The 21,302-nt window shown below is 40.7% G+C and overlaps 1 protein-coding gene across 1 annotated transcript; it reads right to left on the reverse strand.

Moving 5' to 3' along the window:
* Nucleotides 1–4,238: 4,238 nt before the first annotated feature.
* Nucleotides 4,239–18,996, reverse strand: slc20a1b (solute carrier family 20 member 1b). Its single transcript, XM_030066036.1, has 11 exons — nucleotides 18,706–18,996; nucleotides 16,313–17,029; nucleotides 15,432–15,572; nucleotides 14,454–14,539; nucleotides 14,041–14,137; nucleotides 9,913–10,032; nucleotides 8,221–8,499; nucleotides 7,445–8,084; nucleotides 6,941–7,126; nucleotides 6,687–6,771; nucleotides 4,239–6,428 (listed from the first exon to the last, which is right to left on the reverse strand). Exons 2-11 carry the CDS (start codon nucleotides 16,656–16,658, stop codon nucleotides 6,273–6,275), a joined length of 2,136 nt encoding a protein of 711 aa, XP_029921896.1. The 5' UTR covers nucleotides 16,659–17,029; nucleotides 18,706–18,996; the 3' UTR covers nucleotides 4,239–6,272.
* Nucleotides 18,997–21,302: the final 2,306 nt, after the last annotated feature.

A 21,302-nucleotide genomic window follows, 5' to 3' on the forward strand; every position in this document is an offset into this window, starting at 1 on the left:
TTCATTCATTCATTTTCTTTCTTTCTTTCTTTCTTTCTTTCTTTCTTTCTTTCTTTCTTTCTTTCTTTCTTTCTCCCTATTCTCAGCTATTCTCTGACCCTCCATTCATGTCCCAGAGATATTCCGTAAAATCACCATTTTCATTCCTAAAAGGAAATGATCATTGTTTTCAACTGCATGGACTGCCAGTTTTTTCCATGTTTTTTTGTCAGACACACACAGTAACATCCCAAATAAAGGGGCATGTGATGGGAGATCCAACAATGGGTGCCATTGACAGGCTGAATAATGATGCGTCTGTGCGGTGACGACCCGGGATGTGCCACCCAGCTGCCCTCTCAGGTAGGGTCGGACAATGGTACCACAGCCGCCTGTCCAGGCCGAGCATGTGATGTGAGTGAAGATATAAGAGGCCGCACTCTGACAAAAACACAGCACAAAGTTTGGACTGACACCTAGCACCTTCCATAACTACAAACGGAGTCAAGATGAGATTTCCAGTGCCTTTATGTCTTTTCGTTGCTGTGGCAGTATTCCACACTGGTAAGAAGAGTGAATGAGAGGATTTATGATTTTTTATAGGACTTTAATATACAAATATGCCCTGAATCTACAGAAATCTATGGCTTCCAATTTCAAACTATCTGATGGAGGCAGGGAAGTGGAATGACTGTCTTGAGGATGTCTTAGTCATCTCTATTGATTTTGAACAGAGAGTCTGGCATGTTTTGTTTGTCTGGCATAAATGTTTGCTTGCTAAGGTCTTTGTCAAATGCATCATTTGCAAGGCTTTTATGGTTGATTTTTTAGATATTTGTCGATATAAAACCTGACTGATGTACTTGTGGCGTCCTCTAGCTCTCTCTGCATCTCTGGAATCTGCAGAGAAAGAGGAAACAATTGTTAAGGAAGGTGAGGGAGGCCAATAATCAATAATAGTAATAATTATGATAAAGATTACAGTGGTTGCATCTCTGAAAACTCATGCAATTCAAAACCAATAACTTGTTTGTGTTCCAGCTGATGGATTGACTGAACTGCAGAAAAGAGGTAGGGAGCATTGGTCTAACTGGTTGCCAATCAAGAACCAACTGGCTTTCATGTTGAAATTAAGATTTATGTATTTAGAGTGACAGCATTCTTAGCATTGCTGTATAATGACACAGAATGTTAGGTAAAATAAAGAAAACTGAATTCACTGGTGTGTCTCAAAGCCACCTCTCACTCAGAGGCACCACAGTTTGTTTTTGTTGTCCTGCTTTAGTGGTGGAGCCAGTTAGAATTTAATTTCCCCCACAACCGCGGCTTTCTTCACCTCCAGTATTCCACAGCCCGTGCATTGTTTTCTGTGGCCCTTGCTTTGCATAATTGCGCCTTTTTGTCTCCTCAGACCAAATGGAGTTTGAGGCCGCTCAGATGAACGGTAAGTTTCCAGGGCAGTGGCTAAAGTCCAAGGCAACAGGCCCCAAAGTCTAGTGGCATCAAGAGCAAACATGTCCCTTAGCCTGAATGTGTAAACCTCATCAAATCATTTTCAGTTTAATCACTAATTTTTCCATCAATTTACAGAGAAAAAGAGCGAGGACTCCTGCTATCTGGGTGAGGGAATTACATATTATTTTATATAAAATTACGCGTTTGAATCTGAATTTTAAAGATTGATGGGTGCACGTATTACATCAAATCTTTCAAATCTTTCATTCACAGAGGCTGTTCGAGAGGAAACTGGTAAGATACTGTCAGTGTGGCGGTAACTGCATTGTAATAATTGATTGTATATTTGATTTTTCGAGTTTTGAGGCAACATCACCCATTAAAATGTTTTGCACAGTGGAGGAGCAAGTCGAAGCCGAGGATGACAACAGAGGTGTGTAAAGATTTTATACCAAACAAAAAAGACTGAATTAGATTTAAACGGACCACATGTGCAACCACATGTCACTGTGGGGCTCAAGGTTGTGTAACTTTGTCAATGTCCTCCTCCAGCAGAGGGAGATAGGAACTCTGACAGCGCTGCCCACGAGGGTAAGGGAAAGGTTGCTGTATGTTACAAAGACATGCCTATAGATGGCAATAAAGCTCTGTTTAGTAAAGGCCTGCATGGGACCACACTGCAGGTGCAACCATAGAAATCCTGGGTGCAACCGTGCAAAATGCTTCTCAAAGGAAAACTAGCAATTAAAATATCGGCTAAACAATCTTGTGATTTATTGTCGTCTGTTTTTCCACAGAATCAGAGTCAGAGTCCACTGAGGACACAGGAGGTGAGTCCATTATGCCTCCTGTGTAAACACAGTTTCTCCATTATATTTCAGCTTCTGCAACTCTGTCTGACCTCTGCCATTCTCATTTTTGACAGGCATGAGACACAAGAGGCGTAAGTGGGACCTTACATCTTGTAAATCTGCACCAAATCTGTTTTTTTTTTTATTATTATTATTATTTATTATTACCAAATGAAAATTGATTTATCAACATATTAGTGAGGTTTGAATGTTTCTTTATGCTTGTGCAGTGTTGCTATTATTCTTTTAAAGAAACTTTTGGTGTCAAATACTTAAAGATATAGATACAGAGCAGCCTATATAACAGGTTGGCACATTTTTATGTCAAATCCGTAGTGCTCTATATCCTAGTGCTGCACTCCTCCCAGACAGTAGGCCTACAGTGTGCCTGCTGCATCAACCTAATTTACATTCTGGTGTCTTTGTAGAGCACAATGGAGCTCAGAGAGAGAACATGAGCAATTTGGGTAAGATAATGGCACATAATCTCAAATAACTAGGGTTATTATTATGATATAATCTATAATCTGCTATTTCCTTACTTTCCTGCCACAGAGGAAGTCAGTGTGGATGTAGCCAAGGAACAAGGTAATCAAATAACTTGTAATTGAGCAATTTACCATGCAGGTAGATCATACAGCTCAGTAGTATGGGAACACAGTCAGTGAGAGCAACTCAGTGAAAGTGAGGGCCTCTTTCATGGCAGCCACACATGGTCTGCCATGGTTTACAGAGTTGAGTAGTGTCAACTGTTTTTAGTGATCCAGTGGATGTTTAACAGTTGGTTATGTAATGAACCAGACTGCGGTTAGGCTTGCCAAACAGGCTCCATGTGTTGAGTTCAGAGGAACTAAATGAGGGAAAAACACCCCAAGAACAAGCACAAAGGGAATCCGGGCACGAGAGAATGCAGGAACTCCTCATATTTATCTAGATAAATGTATACTACAAGTCAAGAATGCATTGCACTGGAACAATATACGTATGGCCTCAAAAGTAAGGCACCATGATTGTTTATTTGAATGTGGTCCTCCATGCATTTGAGGGAATCTAGGACAAAAATCCAGGGCACTCCAAGATGTCTGTCCCCAGGTGCTTATTGTGCTTGATTTATACTGTATCTTCCACTTCATCTTGAGTTATTTTAGGATCCAGGATGCACTGTTCCTGCCCTAAAACATGCTGAAAGGGGTAAAAAAAAAAAAAAAACATTGCTCATTCCTAAGTCCAAGATTGTTGATATTTGTCAAGCATGTTTTCACACTCTGTGTTCATAATTCACATTATTGGAACTGGTATAAAAGAAGTTAAACATGTTGAAGTAAATCATAACCCCTTGAGGATAACTGACATAAGGGTAATAATCTGCAATACAGCCATAAAACCCACTTGCTCTCAACTTGTTCTCTCATCATTTGTCACAACATGCTCATGGGTGAATCATGTCAAAAGAAGCTGCAAAAGATGTGATTCATGTGCTGCCCTGGAAGCGCCCTGGAAAAATACTGAATTTTGATGTGCCTGCAATGTAAAGCTAGCGTAAAGGAATCCATTCTCTTGTTCCTGCGTCACAGATGTGGTGGAGTGAGGCGGCTCGGACCCCTGTGCCACGGAGGAGCAGCGCTATGTGAATCCCTTGACTCCTCACCCAGTGCCTGAGGCGCACCATGCACTGAGCTTACTGTCAATAAAAGGGAACTGTTCCACCTTATCTGTAAAACCGGTGTGGCTTCCTTTTACTAGAAATACATAGTTATTAAACAGGAAAGTACTCAGACACAACTCATCTGTTGGGAATTTTTTTTTAGAACCATTACTTGGAATATTCAGTCATCTCAGCCTGTTTCTATAAAAAAACAATTGGCAATTTATGGTTTGAAATTCAAATACTTTGTATATACAGTAACAAATATATCCTTTTCAGTTAAAATCACAACAAAGACACTGCATTGTCAGTTTTTATTTCATTTTATTTTTTTTACTTATTTTTTTCCTCCATAAGTGAGGTTGAGACAGTGTTATGTTGATGTGCATTAAAAAAAGAAATCCACAAACAAACAAAAAAGTCTTTTCTTTGGTACCTAAGGGAAAAAAAGACAATTAAGGCAACTACAGCATCTATAGGTCTATGCATTTAGTACTGCAGCCAAATGACCACACAGCAGTGGCATGCTATGTATGTCCCCCTCTTTCAAACAATATCCAGATCAGCTCCACACCACGCCATCCAGTTATAATCTCCAGGTTTAGGGCCCTATTCTTCCTCGCTGACAACCTCATGAATCAACTATGCAAGTCCGAAGGCTGAGAAAAAAAAAACAGGATAGTGAGAGCAGCCCAAGGTCCAGGTGTACATTCCACAAAAACAAAACAAAAATCTGGGAAGAAGCCGATACAAATTGAATTGCAATACATTGGACTAGCAAAGGCTTTTAGCAGGACTAAAGCATTTTAACCATCTAGCTGGATGTAATCAAGTTTTAACAGGAAATTTAAGGTCTTGTTTGAGGACACATTTTTGCAACGGATTAACATTCTATCGTTACGCGTCTCAGACTCAAGCAGCCAAGTCGTTTCAGGCAGAAGTCTACAGTCGGCAAGAATGCACAGCCGCAGGAGATTCTGATGCAAGAACTGGATATAGCCGCGCGCTCAACTTCTGACAATAATCCCTTTTATAAATCACTGAATCAATGTGCTGACTGGTTATTAGTGGTGCAGGGTTTCCATTCTGCAGGTACACAACCAGTGTCTAAAATTAGTGCTTTTCAGGTTATTATTCCAATGATACTTGTTACAGTGTAGACACACTGCAATGCTAGGAGGCTGATGCACTTATCTGTAAACAGGGCTGGGCAATATTGATATGATACAGATATTTTGATACAAGATTAGATATCATGTTTGACTTTGGCTATCATTATACCTTGATATGGTATAAGTGTTGCTTCTATTTTCAAAGGCTGCAATATCGTAAAAAAAAAGATTTGATTTTCTGATCAGCTGTTCTTTTATTTGTCTCTATCTGCTTGGTCATCATATTCAAGTTACTAATATTTGTTTGTCAAAAATTTCACTGTAAATATTTTGTGAAAGCACCAATAGTCATACCTGCAACATCACAATACTGAGATTGAGGTATTGAGTCAAAAATATTGACAATAAATGTTGTCCATATCACCCAGCCCTATTTATGTCAGAACCCCCAAAGAGAAAATTATTAAAATGTGAGCCTTATTACATTACAGTTTCAACAATGTGGACTGTTCCAATTCCATTCTGTTGCAAGGGGAAAAAACAAAACAAAAACAAAAAAACAACTAATTTTACACTTCAGGGGACACAGGGAGACAAAAACCAAACGATTAAATCATTATTAACAAAGACATTGTGACATTGGCAATGACATTTTTAAAAACCACACACCAATAACCTTGTTTTGCACCTAAAAATACTGCTTTTGCTTCTAGGTTACTTTCAGCATGTGTTATGACTGCAGATATACATCTGTTAAAGGCTAATACTGCATTTTAATTGTTCATTTGTCTAACTTGTAAAATAAGATTAACAAAAAAGAACATGGTTGTCTATACACAGTTGTAAAAAAAAAAAAATGGAAGCAATGAGTATAAGAAAAAAAGGTGATGTTTTTGATAAGCTCTTTACAGAATGATGAGAACTGTCTAGCTCTTTTGATTAGCTCTTCTGAATTGATAAAGCAAAAAGTAAGAGCAAAGAAATGCAGTCTTCCCATTGGAAGTCATCTGGCCCAACACAACCACTGATTCAAGGTTGAGAATGATGCAGCCAAGAACCAAAGGCCCATATCACAAGACCTTCAAAACATCTTTTTTTTTTTTGCTGCTTTTTCTTCTGAGTTGTTGGCTTGAGGTAAGCGATATATTTTTGCCTCCCAGCTAGTCTTCTCTCCTGTTGTGCACTGGAGCGTGCTCTCTCTCCTCCCCTGCGTGGGGTCCAGCCTCAGAGTCAGAGGATGACATAGGTGAAGATTGCCATAATAGCAGCACTGATCAGGCCGGAAATGGGTACAGTCACAAACCACGCCATGAAGATGTTTCGGAAAAGACGCCAGTCCACTGCCTTCCGAGAGCGCAGCCAACCTACTGCCACCACTGAGCCCACCTGGAAATGCGCACGCAAATACACATACATTGTTTCAACAGCTCATTACTTTTATAATAACCTTCTTCATCAATTATTAAAATATGAACTAAACTGCACTGGGTATCTTAATGCAAAATTTTATGAAGGGGAAAAACTGCCCCACGTTTAGACTGGCCACCAAATTTGGATTGTGTTTACTTTAGCTTCCCACACATTTAACAGTCTAGTCCATGTCTCAGAGTCTAGGTTCTAGACCACAGTGTTTGAACAGCTTACCTTGCAGTGGGTGGTGGAAACAGGCAGGCCAATGTTGGAGGCAACCACGACAGTGACGGCTGAGGCCAGTTCAATGCTGAAACCACTGCAGGATAGAAGAAAAAAAAAAAAAAAATAAGACTAATGTCTCAAGTGGATCTGTCTCAGCATGAGTGCTAATTTGAAAGACTGGTAATGTCTGAAAGAGATGTGGTGTTCTGACTGTGGTTTTATGACTGAGGGGAAAAGCTCTGTATGGTCTGTAGAGTCTATACCTGGAAGGGGTAATGGGCGTAAGGTCTCTGCCCATAGTCTGGATCACTCTTCGACCCCACACCCAGAGCCCTGCGCAGATTCCCACTCCACCGTACAGCAGCAGCCAAACAGGTGTTTGTTCATTGGAAGACACGCTGCCAGTTGTGTACACAAGCCACAGAGCTACCAAGGGTCCAATGGCATTACTGCAGATAAAAGAATGGCGTCATTTTAATAGTGAAGACTTGAATGGCAGTTTACGTCACTAAGAGGGCTCCTGACATATTCACCGTTTAGTTACATAAATAACTGACATCATATCGACCAGGCACTGATAAGGTAACCTTGGGATAATGCACGAGAAAATTGCCCCATAATTAAGAAGAGATGTCTAGGTTAATATCCTTTGTTTTTGCTTCTATTGTCAGATAAACCAGATTAAACTAAAATTTGAATTCTTCAACCCACCTCAATGTGCGACGTTCAGTCTGATAATTAATGGTAACAGTTACACATCTACATACCTTACGTCGTTGCCTCCGTGGGCAAAGGATCCGAAGCAGGCGGTGAGGATTTGGAGGAACTGGAAGAGAGTTGATACTTCAGGCTTGTCTGCTTCAGGGCCATCGTCATCCAGAGAGCTTCGGCTGCTACCCGCATCCTCCTTCCCCATTTCAAGGGTCACGTCGGCCTCCCCCAGACCCTCAGGAGTCATATGCTCTGCCACAGCGTTGCAGTAGCTGGTGTAGCTGTCCATACGCACACGCTTCCTGTCCTGACAGCCTGACCCTGGGCCCTTGTCACCATCTTCGTTTCCACGGAGCTCTGCTTCTTTATGCTTGAAGTCTCCATGCATACCGATGATGGCCATGGTGTAGGAAGTGTAGCTGTTGTTTCGACGGATAGGTCGGTCACCCCCCTCACCCATGCAGTCACCAACCTTGGCCAGGTGCAGCTTGTGCAGCAGGTCCTTGTAGAGGCCAGAATCCTTGTGGACCGTGTGGTACTGGCTGTAACCGTTACTTGGCATGTGAGCTGGCCTGTTATTGAACTGAACCTGGTTGTTGAACTGGACTTGACTGGGAGCGTTTGCAGAGCTACTGCTGTGCTGGACTTGCGGATTGTTGATCTGGACCTGAGTGTTGGACTGAACCTGTTTGGGGGCTACAAGAAGACATACAGCTTAGTGCCACAGAGTGGCAAAAAAAAACTATTTAGCAGCACCTAAGATCATGCACAAATATAACGTTCAAGTCCCCTAAGTAAAATCAGACACATCATTGCCTCAGATAACACGTACCACCATTTGCACTGCTATACTCCGAGTCATCAGAATCTCCGATGTCAAAGGCCACTTTGCGTTCTTTGTTGTCGACATCGTCAGAATCTCCAATGTCAAATGCCACCCGGCGCTCCTCAGTAGCGGGCTGTGGCTGTGCAGGTGGGTTCTGATTGGCAGCTGGGGGGGTGGGTGTGGAAGTATCCTTGGGAGTCTGCTTCAGGATTGGACAGTGGGGCTCTCTCAACTCCCTCTTCTCCATCAGGGGGCTCTCTGAAGGGCTGGAAGATTTGATATCTCCTAGTGGAAGAGAGGGAGGAGTGAGAGACTGCTTGGGTCATGTCCAAACATGTACAGTAGAGGAATATGAGCACAGCACACGTTTCCTTTTAACCCCAGCTCTAGGGAGTTACAAGAATTACATAACCAGAGACTTAAAAAAGAAAAAAAAGTTTGTCCTACTAAATGTAATGTTAGTGTTCCAAATGTAGTCCCTCTGTTCACAGGATCAGATAAATGGGATTACGACCTTAAAAAGACCATGTTTACACTACCACTAACAGCTTAACTTATGAAAGAAGATAATACCCAGAACCTGTGCCTTACATGACACTTGTTTGTGTGTGTGTGTGTGTGTGTGTGTGTGTGTGTGTGTGTTTTTTTAAATGAAAACAGACATTCAGTGCCAGTATGTTCTATGCAATAATGAGTTGCGAGTTGGCCTCATTGCATAATTGGAACTGGTTAAAGCTGGAGTTGAAGTTATTTGAGAGGAGCCAAGGCTGCAGCCACTCCCAGCCTTCACCCTGCACATGTAGTGCAAATTCCTTGTCAACACCTTGAGTCCACCTAAGGCTATTTCAGTCAAGGAGGTAAAGACCAATTAGTGGATCACTATGACCCAATTAGGCTGCTTCTGTCTACTGGACAGGTTGGATCTAGACAGATCAAGCGTAACCAGATAAACATGCAATCTCTCATTTAACACAAGAGACACCACCAGTGAATAAAAAGCAAACATCACTGGCAGTGCACATGAATTATTCCTGTGGCTAGGCGGGGTCAGATCTGTGTTTGTGCAAGTAAAAACATCTAAAATCACAGCTACAAAGAAAACCAAAAGAACTCAAGATTCAAATTCAGAGCAGGTTCCAATGAAAATTAACAGGAAACCCACTATGTTGATTCAAGCATGAGTACTATCAGACACTAACATTGTTAACAGACAAATAGATAGAGATTAACAGTGTTACAGATATAATACGATTAATGGTCTTATATCTATAAATCAAAGAGGACAAGACAAAATTATGTCTAGCTATAGAGGAGACCACTAAATGTACTAACTGTTTGGGGAACTGGGACATATTCATGAAGGTTGAGATTAAGTGGTATTCCCCTTTAACACCCAATCACACTCAAATGCTGGGTCTTGGGTGTTTATTTAATCCAGGATTATAGTACAAAAAAAACCTAGTGCCAATATTTTCACACAGATGACACGTCATTAGAAAAACACAATTATGACAAAATACCTCTGAGTTCCATTTTCTGCATTAGATTAAGCTCATTGCATGTATGGTTTGAGGCTACATGTGCAATCACAAATCTCCCACTTGTTCAGTGGTTTCATTAATGTAATGATCATTTCAGTGAGTTGAGAAAATTAAGTCATATGGTCAACCTTAATCAAAACTTTGAAATGTGACTTACGTTCAATCCTCTTCTTGAGGCGTGGGCAGACGATGAACCAGACCACAATTGCGGTCAACGCAGCGGAAGCCAGAGAGATGAGCAGAATGCCCCACCAAGGGATTTTGTCAAATCCCAACACTGAAGGAGCACCAGGTGCCACAGACAGATGAACGGACAGACAGACACAAAGGAGGATAGAGAAAGACAAAGGCAGTTTTAAAAAACAAGGCAGCAGCCACTACCTTTTCAACAGGACAATATAGACTATTATCTTGTATATAGACTTACATAAAGTCAAGTTACAATTTAAACAGTTTACTTACAAAACTATGGAATACAGTGCCTGGCAAGACAATATTTATGAATTTATTAAAATAATATAGAGTGAGAATGAACTTGCATTCTCTTTTGAAACATAAATGACATCACTGGAAAAAAAACTGACAAACTGTAACAGTGTCATCTTCAATTTCATCTGACTATGTGTGTCATCCTTTGGCACTGGTGGTCAACATCAAAAGCAAAATTGTATTGCCATGTGTGCCATGTCCTGGTTAAATGTGGCAAGCATGTGTACCCTGTAGATGTGAACAGTTATGTAACCCTCAAGGTGAAAGAGCAAATATGTCGCAGTGACCCCCAAGTGCCCAGCTAACAACTGCTTACAGACAATGTGCTCCTTAAAAAGGCTCCAAACTTCAGAACAAAAAAGAAAAAAGGGGGTTTTGGGGGGTAAGGGGAGGGGGAGTTCACTGGAGCTGTTTGAGGTAGCATAAAGGACACCCTCTTGCCAAGACTGCAGTAAAGTGTGTGTATGAGGGGTTGATGTAAACGCAGTGCAGTGCATACTGGCACACAGCATCTATTGCAAATTTCCCTGGGGAAGCAGCCATCATTGTCATAAAGAGAGGACGCCAGTCAGCCTTGTGGTTGGAAGGTGAAAAAAAAAGAACTGTTGAGAATTCCAACTGTCTCTGGTGAGGTGACCTTCGCCATGCACAACAATAATAATAAAAAAAAAGCCACTAAGTTGAGACTGTTTGAGATTTGAAAGACAAACAAGGGGAAATGAAGGTAAAGGCTCAGAGATAAGTGTCTCGGTCGCGGTGTTCATTTGAGGCCAGAGTCCACAACGCACTCTCTCTACTGACTCATTCTCACATGCTGCAGCAGGAGACTGCAGGGCATGGCACAGCACCTCAGTGATGTGTATTTAGTTACGCAAGTGCAAACTCATTCCCTTCAGGAGGGGAGAAACACACACAAAAAAAAAAAACACGAAAAAAAAAAAAAAAAGAGTAAACCGGAAGGGGGCAGAGAAAAGTCCCTCCACTCCAGAACAGCTGAGCCTTCTGCCTTTCACAAGAATGTTTCAGATGGAGTGGGACATCCAAAAACAGGTGTGGGTCACGACAGACAGAGTGTGGATAAAAATAAGCAACCCTGAAAAAGGAAAAGAGTGGGGTCTGAATGATCTGATGAGATTTGAGTGGATACAAATTATGTCATTGTGACTCTTTATAGGCCATGTCTTAAAAAAAATCTCCCCCCCAAAAAAGGAGGGGGGAAAAAAACAACATGCTGGTCTTGCGATCCGAAAAACACTCCTACACAAAAGCGGTGAGTCTATACCACAGCCATGCAGTGGGATGAATGGGACTGCACAGGAAGTGGAATTTAACCACGGCTGCGTTCCAAACCCCTCCCTGTAACCTCTGTATCCCATGGCCTACATTACACAATAAGTTGGTTTGTTGTTTTTTTCCTCTACTCTAAGTGCAGCTCTTCACAAACCCTAATTATGGTGATAGTTAAAATGACATTTTATGACTCACTTGGCAAGGAACCTTAGGCTAATTGTCCTCACTTTTGTCCAAGGTGCCGCATGAAACTTACCAAGAGTAACAGGATTAAGTAATAGTTGCTTAAGAGCGATCGTGGAGAAAATTGTAAAGCTCCACATTTAGCCCCAACAATAAGTATCTATCCTTAATAACATAACTGACAAAACCAGCCTTTGAGGAAGCTTATTTTCTTTCAGAATTGTGGCTCAGTTTAAAATAAGGTATTCACCTCTGCCGTGGTGCGATTAGACGTTTTTATGTCGCTGATTGTTTAGTGACCCCAAAGCAACCAACGTCACTGGGTGTTTGTTTTTCAGAAGTGAACCCAAGCAGAAAATTAGCCTTCCAGCCAAACAGTATTGAGGTTCATCGATGGAGAGTGGTGTGAGGGAGTCAACATGCATTTTCACGACAATACTTTGTAATATAAAGCAAAAACGTGCTATACAGATGAAGTTACTATACTCTGAACAAGGGTGCACCTATGTAGAGCTACAAATGAAGCAGACCTTGTCTTTATAAAATTGTGTATGCAGTTGACGCACTAAATGACCAAATTTGTAAATAATCTGTGCTTCAAGAGAAATTCACTAAAGCAGGACTGGCCAATTATGTGTCCGCCAAGGAAACTTCCTTGAAAATTGGCAGTTTAAATACAAATATACTAATACATAAAAAGCTTTTTTGATTCTGATTCTGAGTAATACAGAATAAGAAGCCACTTTTGTTAAAAGACAAAAACAAAATCTTGGGTCGAGGTGAATTTATAAGATGTATGGCCCTTGTGAAATAGACACTGTTCTGCTAAACCTCTCTCACATTCACTGTCAACTTAAAACAGTGATGAATAAATGGTTTAAAAAAAAAAAACATAAGTAGAAGGTTGTTTATGAATTCAGTTTGTGAGGTTTTCTTTGGTGGATTTTCATTTCACAATGACTGGACTGTAGTAGAGTGATTTACAAGGTGTTGAGAACCCAGCTCCCACAATCCTCATCTGTAAACGAGCCACTTTTGACCTCTAAACTCTTTGGCCTGAGCTGCATTCATTTTTTGCACATGCTGACTTGAGGTCTCTGGCACTAGTGTATATATTGAGTATAGGAATGTGCTGTGGGATGCGTGGTGTCCTGTCACACCACTGTTCACTGAGGTAGATCCGGGCAACATGGAGCTCTATCACAGGAAACCAAACATACTGTACCCAGTGCAGATAAGCCAGCTGCATAAGCATGCATCCATAAGCAATGGCTTGCTGTTGTAGTGCTTTATAACCAAAACAGGGCTGGCAAGAAGCATGTATTCTCCCCTTTGAGAATGTTTTTAATGCTAATATGCTTTCAATATCCAATGCTATTATGACATTGGGGAACTGATTGTGTGGGGAAAAATTGGGATTATCCCATTCTAAACTGGCTCAGCTAGGGTCCAACAATCAGCTTGTGTGAGATGGTAAACTCTCCTCATGTATTTGAGTGGATAAAGTGATCATGCAATTGTAAAAGCTGTTGTAATTTTAAAGTAACACTAAAGTCTACCGTCAACTTAACAGAGGGTAGAACGGGTTTGTTAGGGTGTCTGGAAAACAATCTTCCATTGGTTTAAGTGAGGCACCCAAGTACAGGACCTCAGGTAAAGTGTGTTACAGTGTGAATGACTTCACACAACAGTGACTAAGCAAGGCTATGGGCTATGATGGTACTGTGTGTGATCTCCTCTCTGTGAGTGTGCCGATGTGCATGCACACATACACGAGTGCACATTATCTGGTCATATTCTGGCCTGTAGCCGTCAATTAATGGCCCAGGCCAGCTAACGTCTCGAACTGTTAGGCCCTGTAGAGAGAAACAAAAACAAAGGAGCAAAAGTTGCTCATTTAATAAGGTTTCTTAAAAAGGAAAAGCCAACAACAGAGCATTACTTAACAAATGCAGAGCAGCAATACAACTACTGGCAGTAGTCAATTATGGTCGTTTCAAACACCCTCTTTACTTCTGTTTTCCTCCTCCATGTCTGAAGGGCACAGACACTGACGTCAAGAATTAAGTGAAATCTTATTTCCGTCTCCCTGTTGTGCTCTGCTCTAAAATTTCATTCCAGCCATGACCCACATATAACCACAGGCAAGAGAGCCCCAAAAAACAACATGTTAAAATAAACACGGCTTCTGTGAAAATGGTAAACACAGTCTGGTTCGGTCTGGAGTAAGTGTGGCCATCCGGCTGTCTGAGGGAGCAGTTTATTTTAAGCTGTGGCTGTGGGCAGGCATGCAGAGCAAAAGGAGTGGAACAATGATACTCACTCGGAGCTCCAGTGAACATGATGGAGAACAAGTTGATTCCCATAGTGATGGCATAGAAGACAGGCAGGGCCCTCAATCCATTAGGCACAGGGTCTTTCTATAGGAACATAACAGGAGGGCAAAGTCAGAAATATCAGTTGCACTGCATGAAAAATTGTTCCATTTTAAAGTCAGGTTACCACTGATGGCAGAAAATGTTTCAAATGACCATCATTTCAAACTGCCTGTATGCAAATAGCAAACTACTCCAGATAACAGAAGCTTTGTTCTTTGTACAAACATTTCCTCTATTTGACTTTGAGCATTGACTGCTACAGTGCTAAAACAGATCACCTGAAAACTCCCCTCCGGAAGTTCTTACTCACACACAAACACACTTGAAAGAAACTAGCATTTGATAACAGAAAGCTTACCTTGCGTAAAATGAACATGCGCACAAAGTAGAAAACAACGCCTGACATTATACCAGACAAAAGTGGACTCAGGAACCAGGAACCAACTGCAGACACAAAAAAGAATTTTTTGTTCCAGTAATGCATTTAGTCGACACACAGTTTTAGTCCAATGTTATAATCTGTCTTCTCAATCTTTGATGACCAAGTTTAAAAAGTAAATTGTAATTCAGGCTGTTATTCTAAAAAACGAACCAATCATAAGCTTGTGAAGTTTGTTTCCTGTTCTCCCAGTTGTGGGAAAAGTAATCTTATCATGTCAATGGTTACTTTTATTAAGAATCTGAAACTATGAGGGGAAAATACAGTACCAGTAAAAAGTTTGGACAATCTAATTCAATGGTTTTTCTTGATTTATTATTTTCTGCATTGCACTTTACATGAATACTGAAGACATCAAAACTCTGAACGAACACATATGGGATTATGTTGAAAAGAAAAAAGTGTTTAGCAAACCAGAATATGTTTTAATAATAAAAATGAAGAAAAACCATTAAATCAAAAGGTGTGTCCAAACTTTTGACTGGTGCTGTATATACATTTAATTATCTGTTTTGGAGTACAAGTCAACCAGCAACCATAATATGACTAAAAATTCTTAGCACTAGAATCTCAACTTGAAACACAACTTAGACCTAGCATGGTCTAACAACACTGAAAATTGTGCCAATACAATTTCAGATTGTCAAAACTCTACAAATTAAAAATGAATTAAAAAAAAAGCGAATAGCTTGCTCATTGTATTGAATGGCTGAATCTAATTACAGTGAGGAGATTGAGTAAGTTACAGCCCGACTAACTTAACTTTTTCTTTTCCTTGGTCAAATGCATTACAATAATACATTGTTGGTAACACACTGCCATTCCATTAATATTGTCAGTGATGCAATTCCACCAAACACTGAAGATGTTTCTAGGTCAGCTGAGTTTCTGACTCACCAATACGGAGGAGTACGAACCACCTAACCCCTTGTTGGCCTCTGGCAACCAGGGAGAAGCCAATAGTAGCACCAACAATGCAGTGTGTTCCAGAGATGGGTAGTTTAAGAAAGGAGGCAGCCAGCTGCCACACAGCAGAACCTAATGAGAATGAATAAATTGATCCGATTAAACTCAACATGTTAACGTCAGGTTGCCCTTACAAAACCCTTTAAGACAGCCTGTGGAATCAGGAAGATAGCAAAACAATTATAAATCAGATGTCTATTGTCAGAGCTGTGATTCTTAGTTAAAGTAAGATAAAGAAGAGTAAAGCATGCACATCCTAAAAGGTTAACAGTCTGGTGAAGAGCAGTACATTCTGCAAACTGATTAAATATTTCAATGGGAGCTCATTTTCCAACAACCACCTGATGAAGGTCTGCCTGGCCGACATGTCGGTTGTTTGATTAAATATTTCAGTGGGAGCTCATGTTCAGTATGCGGATTCTACTCTTGTCTCTCTAAGACAAGATGAGACATGAGATTAAAGTAATAACATGTACATCAGCTTCTTTCTTTCAGGATAACACTGTAAATCAATTGTATTTTTATAAGAAACAGTTTCTACACACAAAAAATCTATTAGTTTTCGTTGATACTCAGACATGATCATAGTTCAACAGATCATACAAAGATTTGTATTAAAAGGTTAATGCCCCAAGTCTTTGCTTGATAGCTACAGCTGCGACGTGCTACCTTAAAGCGCTTGCTTGGGACAATCAGGAAATTTGGGTCAACGTTTCTTCAAACATTATCAGGATCTACCCGCTGCCAAGCCTGATGTTAACAGGGTTCAATGACCTGAAGAACAAGGTGTAAAGTAATCTGCACACACTCACCGACCATGGCACTGACGGATCCAGCCATCAATATGTGCTCAGTGCCGTTGTACATGCCCACGTCAATAATGCCCTCGCGGATGGTTTTACTCACTTCAGCCCCAAGGAGCACAGAGCCCACAGTCTCAAAAATAGTGGCCAGGATGCAGGCCTGTCTCAAGGTGACCACTCCAGAGCCTACAGCTGTGCCAAATGAGTTGGCAACATCATTGGCACCGACAGAAAAGGCTAGGATGAAGGCGATGATAAAGCCAACAATCAGCAGCCACAAGTAGTTGACCACTGGGGCTTGGGTTGCTGCTACCGCGCTGGCCAGTATTACTGCAGCCGTCGTTGTTGAAACCATTTTGTATGTGTTATTGTAGGCTATATACAATGACTAATTTCACAATCTTAAAGGGAAAAATGCCTTTCAAAATAGATATGTAATTCTACACAGCAGCAAATCAAATAAGAGGTACAAAAAGTAATAAATAACTGACTTCCTATAGGTCCAACCGTCTAAAAGCTATTCTGAAATTAAGTCGTGCAAACTTGGTAGGAAGTCTGTCTGGGATTGACCAGAAATAAATTAAAGGTAAGGAGAGGTATAGTGTGGGCTTATTGCTATCCTAAAATTATACTGGTTCTGTTGCTGATCCTTTGGTTCAGGTATATCAAGCAGAGTGAGCAGACAGCCATTGTGGAACTGTGACTGCGGGTGAATATAGGTACATCCTGAAAGACAAAAAGAGAACAATAAATTACCATAATGCACATTTCTAACCATTCCACCTCTCAGGGCTGCTCATGAACACACACACCATCACCTGGGGGGTAACATGTTGAAGCAGCTTAAACACAAACTGAAATTCTTTCCTTGATCAGTGTTGCGTTTTAACCCTTCAAATTTACTCACATTTTCCATCAACAGGCAATTTGACCCAAGTAACTTAACCCTCCAGAAAATGATTATTATAAAAACTGTTACCCAGGTTTGTGTGTCAGGTACTTTGTTTCTTGTTGACCACATAAAATGGCCATTTCAACAAAACATAACCTCCCTCACTCATTCCCCTTACACATTAGTTATTTGCACAGCAAAAAAAAACAATACAAAACAAACAAACAAAACAAAACACCCTGGGGTCAAACTGGCCCCAAAGAAACACCAGTGTGTACAGGACATTGAAAAAATATGATCGTGTTAATTTTATGTCTACCGACTTGTTACATTAATTAAACATGAAACAAGAAAACAATGTCAATCGTGTATTTAGGAAGCTTACACATCATATGGAGTCTAACTGAACCCAAAGATAACAGGAGAGTTAATAACACAGTACACCGCATTGTGCATTGATAGCTCTACGCGCTTGGGCTGAACGAGGACCTCTAGCTGCCTCTCCTGCATACTATGGGAGGCCATTTTTGGGAAATGTCGCAGGAAGGAAAAGGCGATAGTACACTATTATCTAATATAACCTGCATGGCCTACATGCTTTACGTCCTTCATCTAATCGGTGATTCAGCCTCTCTGCCACATGGAGACCACTGGCACTTAAAATAAGACATTAGAGGCCGAGCTACTAAGCGTCTGCAGCGCCATTAACACATTTTATCCCCCTACGTGCACGTGTCGTCACCCATTCATAGCAGACGGTCCGTCCAGCCCATAACACGAGCGCGGTGCGTGCAGCCTCGAGCGGCTGCCAAACACGCAGCCTGGCCGCTTCAGCTAAGCACCAGACTGACGTAAGGGTTTTAATTATCGTTATTGCCGTGTTAGGGTTAACCGTGTGCGAAGCCCAACGTTAAATACAGTAGAAACAGTGTTTTGACTTGACGTAGTTTTCCTGTAATGGGGACGCCACCGGATGTGACTCAATACCGAGAACACTGAGTACAATCACACCGGGCAGCCTCCCTCTTGGGTATTCACACTAATTTTGTGTCAAGCGCCAGCTGAGACACTCGCCAAGTGTGAGCTGTCACTCCGACAGACGGCCAGCAGCCACCTTACCAGCTTAAAGCCGCCCCAATGTTACTCGCCGCCATGGCAGCTCTTCGTACGTTACTATAACGAGCCAACACGGAGCGGAGCTAATGTTAGCATTAACCATTACAGCGAACCAGCCATTGATTCAGCGACAGCCCATTTCACTACAGCAATATAATGTAGTGAAAGGTCTTTGTTGACCTGTGATCCGACTGGGATTCGTCAGTTACAATTAGTAAGTCATTCAAGCCGTTTGTATGGGCTGAGGACACACAATCAATGATATCGTGTTACCCAACACCATCATCATCATTAGCTTAGGAAGCGAATAATAGTTGAGGTGTGCAGCGAATAAACTACAGCTGGCTCTAAAGGTTATAAACGGATTTTAAAAAACATTAAAATTCAAACTTACCACACGTTGCAGTTGTCAATCCTATGAAGAATAGCGCTTGCTAGCGATGGAGCTAATTAGCCCGCGCACGTATTATAGCGCGCGCGCGGGATAAAGAATTTAAATGAATAAAATGTTTTTTTTAAAAAAGGAGAGAAAATCCTGCTTGACAGATAAACGACGACTAACTCGTTACTTCCACTGAGCTCTGTACGACGGACTACTCCGATGTTGAATTAATTTTTTGCGAGAGCCAAAAATATCTTGAATGAGTCACGAGCTTGCCGACCGCGTGTGTGGAATTTGCCGGTAGAGGGACGAGGCTTTTCTTTTTAATTGGATACACCCCTAGCACCGCCCACTGCCGGGCTGTCAGCCCCGTCGGTGTGGGCTTGGCCGGAGACCCTGTGGCTCCTCCACGCTCCCACTTCCACGAGGAGTTATATTTCAGCTCTCCTCCGGTTCTCCGACCTCACACACTGAAATGAAGTCTGATTAAAAAAAAAAAAAAAAAAAAAAAAAAAAAAAAGAACCATCTCCCAGGCTTTACAAGGCGAATCCACGTCTTTAAACTACCTTATTTAATTATGCATCGATGTTGATTCTACATATAAGCCGAACTATGTATTAAATAAAATGTTTTTATAAGGTTGCACCGAGTGCTAGGGCTGACCGATATATAGTTATCTTATCCTTATCTAGATATGAACATGACATCAATTTCTCAAAAGGAAATAATATGAACGATATCAAGTTTAGGGTTAGGGGTTAGTCTGCTACAGTGATTGGTACGCTCTCTTTAAACAAATAGTGACTGCGTTCTCTATGTCCACTATTATGCTGTTTTTTGTTTTTTGCTTTTTTTTTTCCGAGGAATGCTTAATTTTCATATCTTTCATATCTTTCACAAAATATCCATTTCATGCAGCCTTACCTAGTTCCGAGCATCAGGGACATTATACTTCAAATTACATTTTATGAATATACATCTATATATTCAGTTCTGTAGATATTTCGCAGATATATTTCATTAAACATATAGTCTATGCGAAGGTTCAAAGCTGAAAGGTCTATAGATATTCTACAGATATATATTTTAATATAGGCTAATTTATTTTTATTACTCAGGGTATGCGAATTTTTTTTACTTTTTTCTTATATTCTTTGTATTGATCCACTTTATTTATTGCGTACTTGTGTTTTATTTTTCTAAAGATATACATTTCTCTCTCCTAGTACTGAGAGGTATATTTTGTGTAGTCTACTATTGTTCCTGTGCAGTGACTCAATAAAATACACGCATATGTCTGTCTATCTAAATTGTAACACCTGTTACACATGTCAAGAGAGAAAGCAGAGACCAAACTATGAGCAGATTAGAAACCCAGTCTGAATTCAGCCTCAGTCAGAGCCGAGGTGAAAACAGAGCAGAGGAGCAGCCAGTCGTGCGGATCTGAGCTGCAGTCACAGACGACTTGTAGCTCATTCAAGTGCATCTGGCCGGAATGATGGACTCACACCCTTCAGACTCCAACAAAGGCCGTTTTCATTTGTGACTGGTCTCCTCTTTTCTCCTGCGAGCCGAGCGACACAAGGCGAAATTGATTAATTAGCCAGAAGTTGCTGTATTTGTACAGGGTCGAGTGAATACTTACGTAGAATAACACAATAACATTAAACAGTGACTCTCACCTCTTATAGGGAACAAAGAAAGCACAAAGAAATCCCCTATTTCCCAGTCCAATTTTGTGGGTCATTTATGATCTCTTATAATTGCAATATTTCCTGGAGCAGCTGAAATCAGTATTTCACAAGGAAAGAGACGGTAATTACCCTCCCTTGCAAACTTGCAATAATCAATCAGTGACACAAGGATGTGGAGATATGACCTTCTTGGGGTAAATGTGAATGATTGAGGTTGTATCCAATGTGCTTTGTTAAGCGGTGTTGACTATCATTATAGTTTATATGCCCTGTGCTTTGTAAATGATTAATCTTCGATTAAAAATGAAAGTAAAAAAAAAAAAAAAAAAAACATTTCTAATTATAATCAAAGGAGTTGTACTGTCTACTTTAACTTTCACATTGCAATTATTTACTTCTTGTTGGCAAAGGGTTAGAGTCCCAGTAAATGTTAGATCAAAAATGAGATTGTGGTGGAACAATGTCAAAAAGGTGCTCAGGAAGCATGTTAACCGACATTTTTCTTGACAGCATCTACAGTGTTTGTTTTTGTCATTTTTTGCATTTGAGATTACTTTACAATTGAGATGGAAGCAGGTCAGTCCATAAACTTGTTGGTCTGTTGGGTTGTAAAAGAAGTTTGGAGGAAACCCATAACACCATCTAACTGGATCAACAGCTCCGGATCTGCAGCATTACGTGGTGAAACATCGCCACCTGGTGTCTGTTGTGTCCAATAGCACTTTTATAATGAGCGATATTGTTACCGTAACGTTTCCTTTCCTCTCCTCTCCTCTCTCTTTTTATATTCAGAATCAGAAATTTAAACTCTCTCTCATTAAGATTTCTTAAAATGAAGTCTAGAGAATAATTTGCTCATACTATAATCCCTGCCAAGTGTACAGGCTCAATTTCACTTTGCGTTCATCTCTTTT

The sequence above is a fragment of the Myripristis murdjan genome, chromosome 12 (genome assembly GCF_902150065.1).
Source record: "Myripristis murdjan chromosome 12, fMyrMur1.1, whole genome shotgun sequence".
In the NCBI taxonomy this organism is placed as follows: Eukaryota; Metazoa; Chordata; class Actinopteri; order Holocentriformes; family Holocentridae; genus Myripristis; species Myripristis murdjan.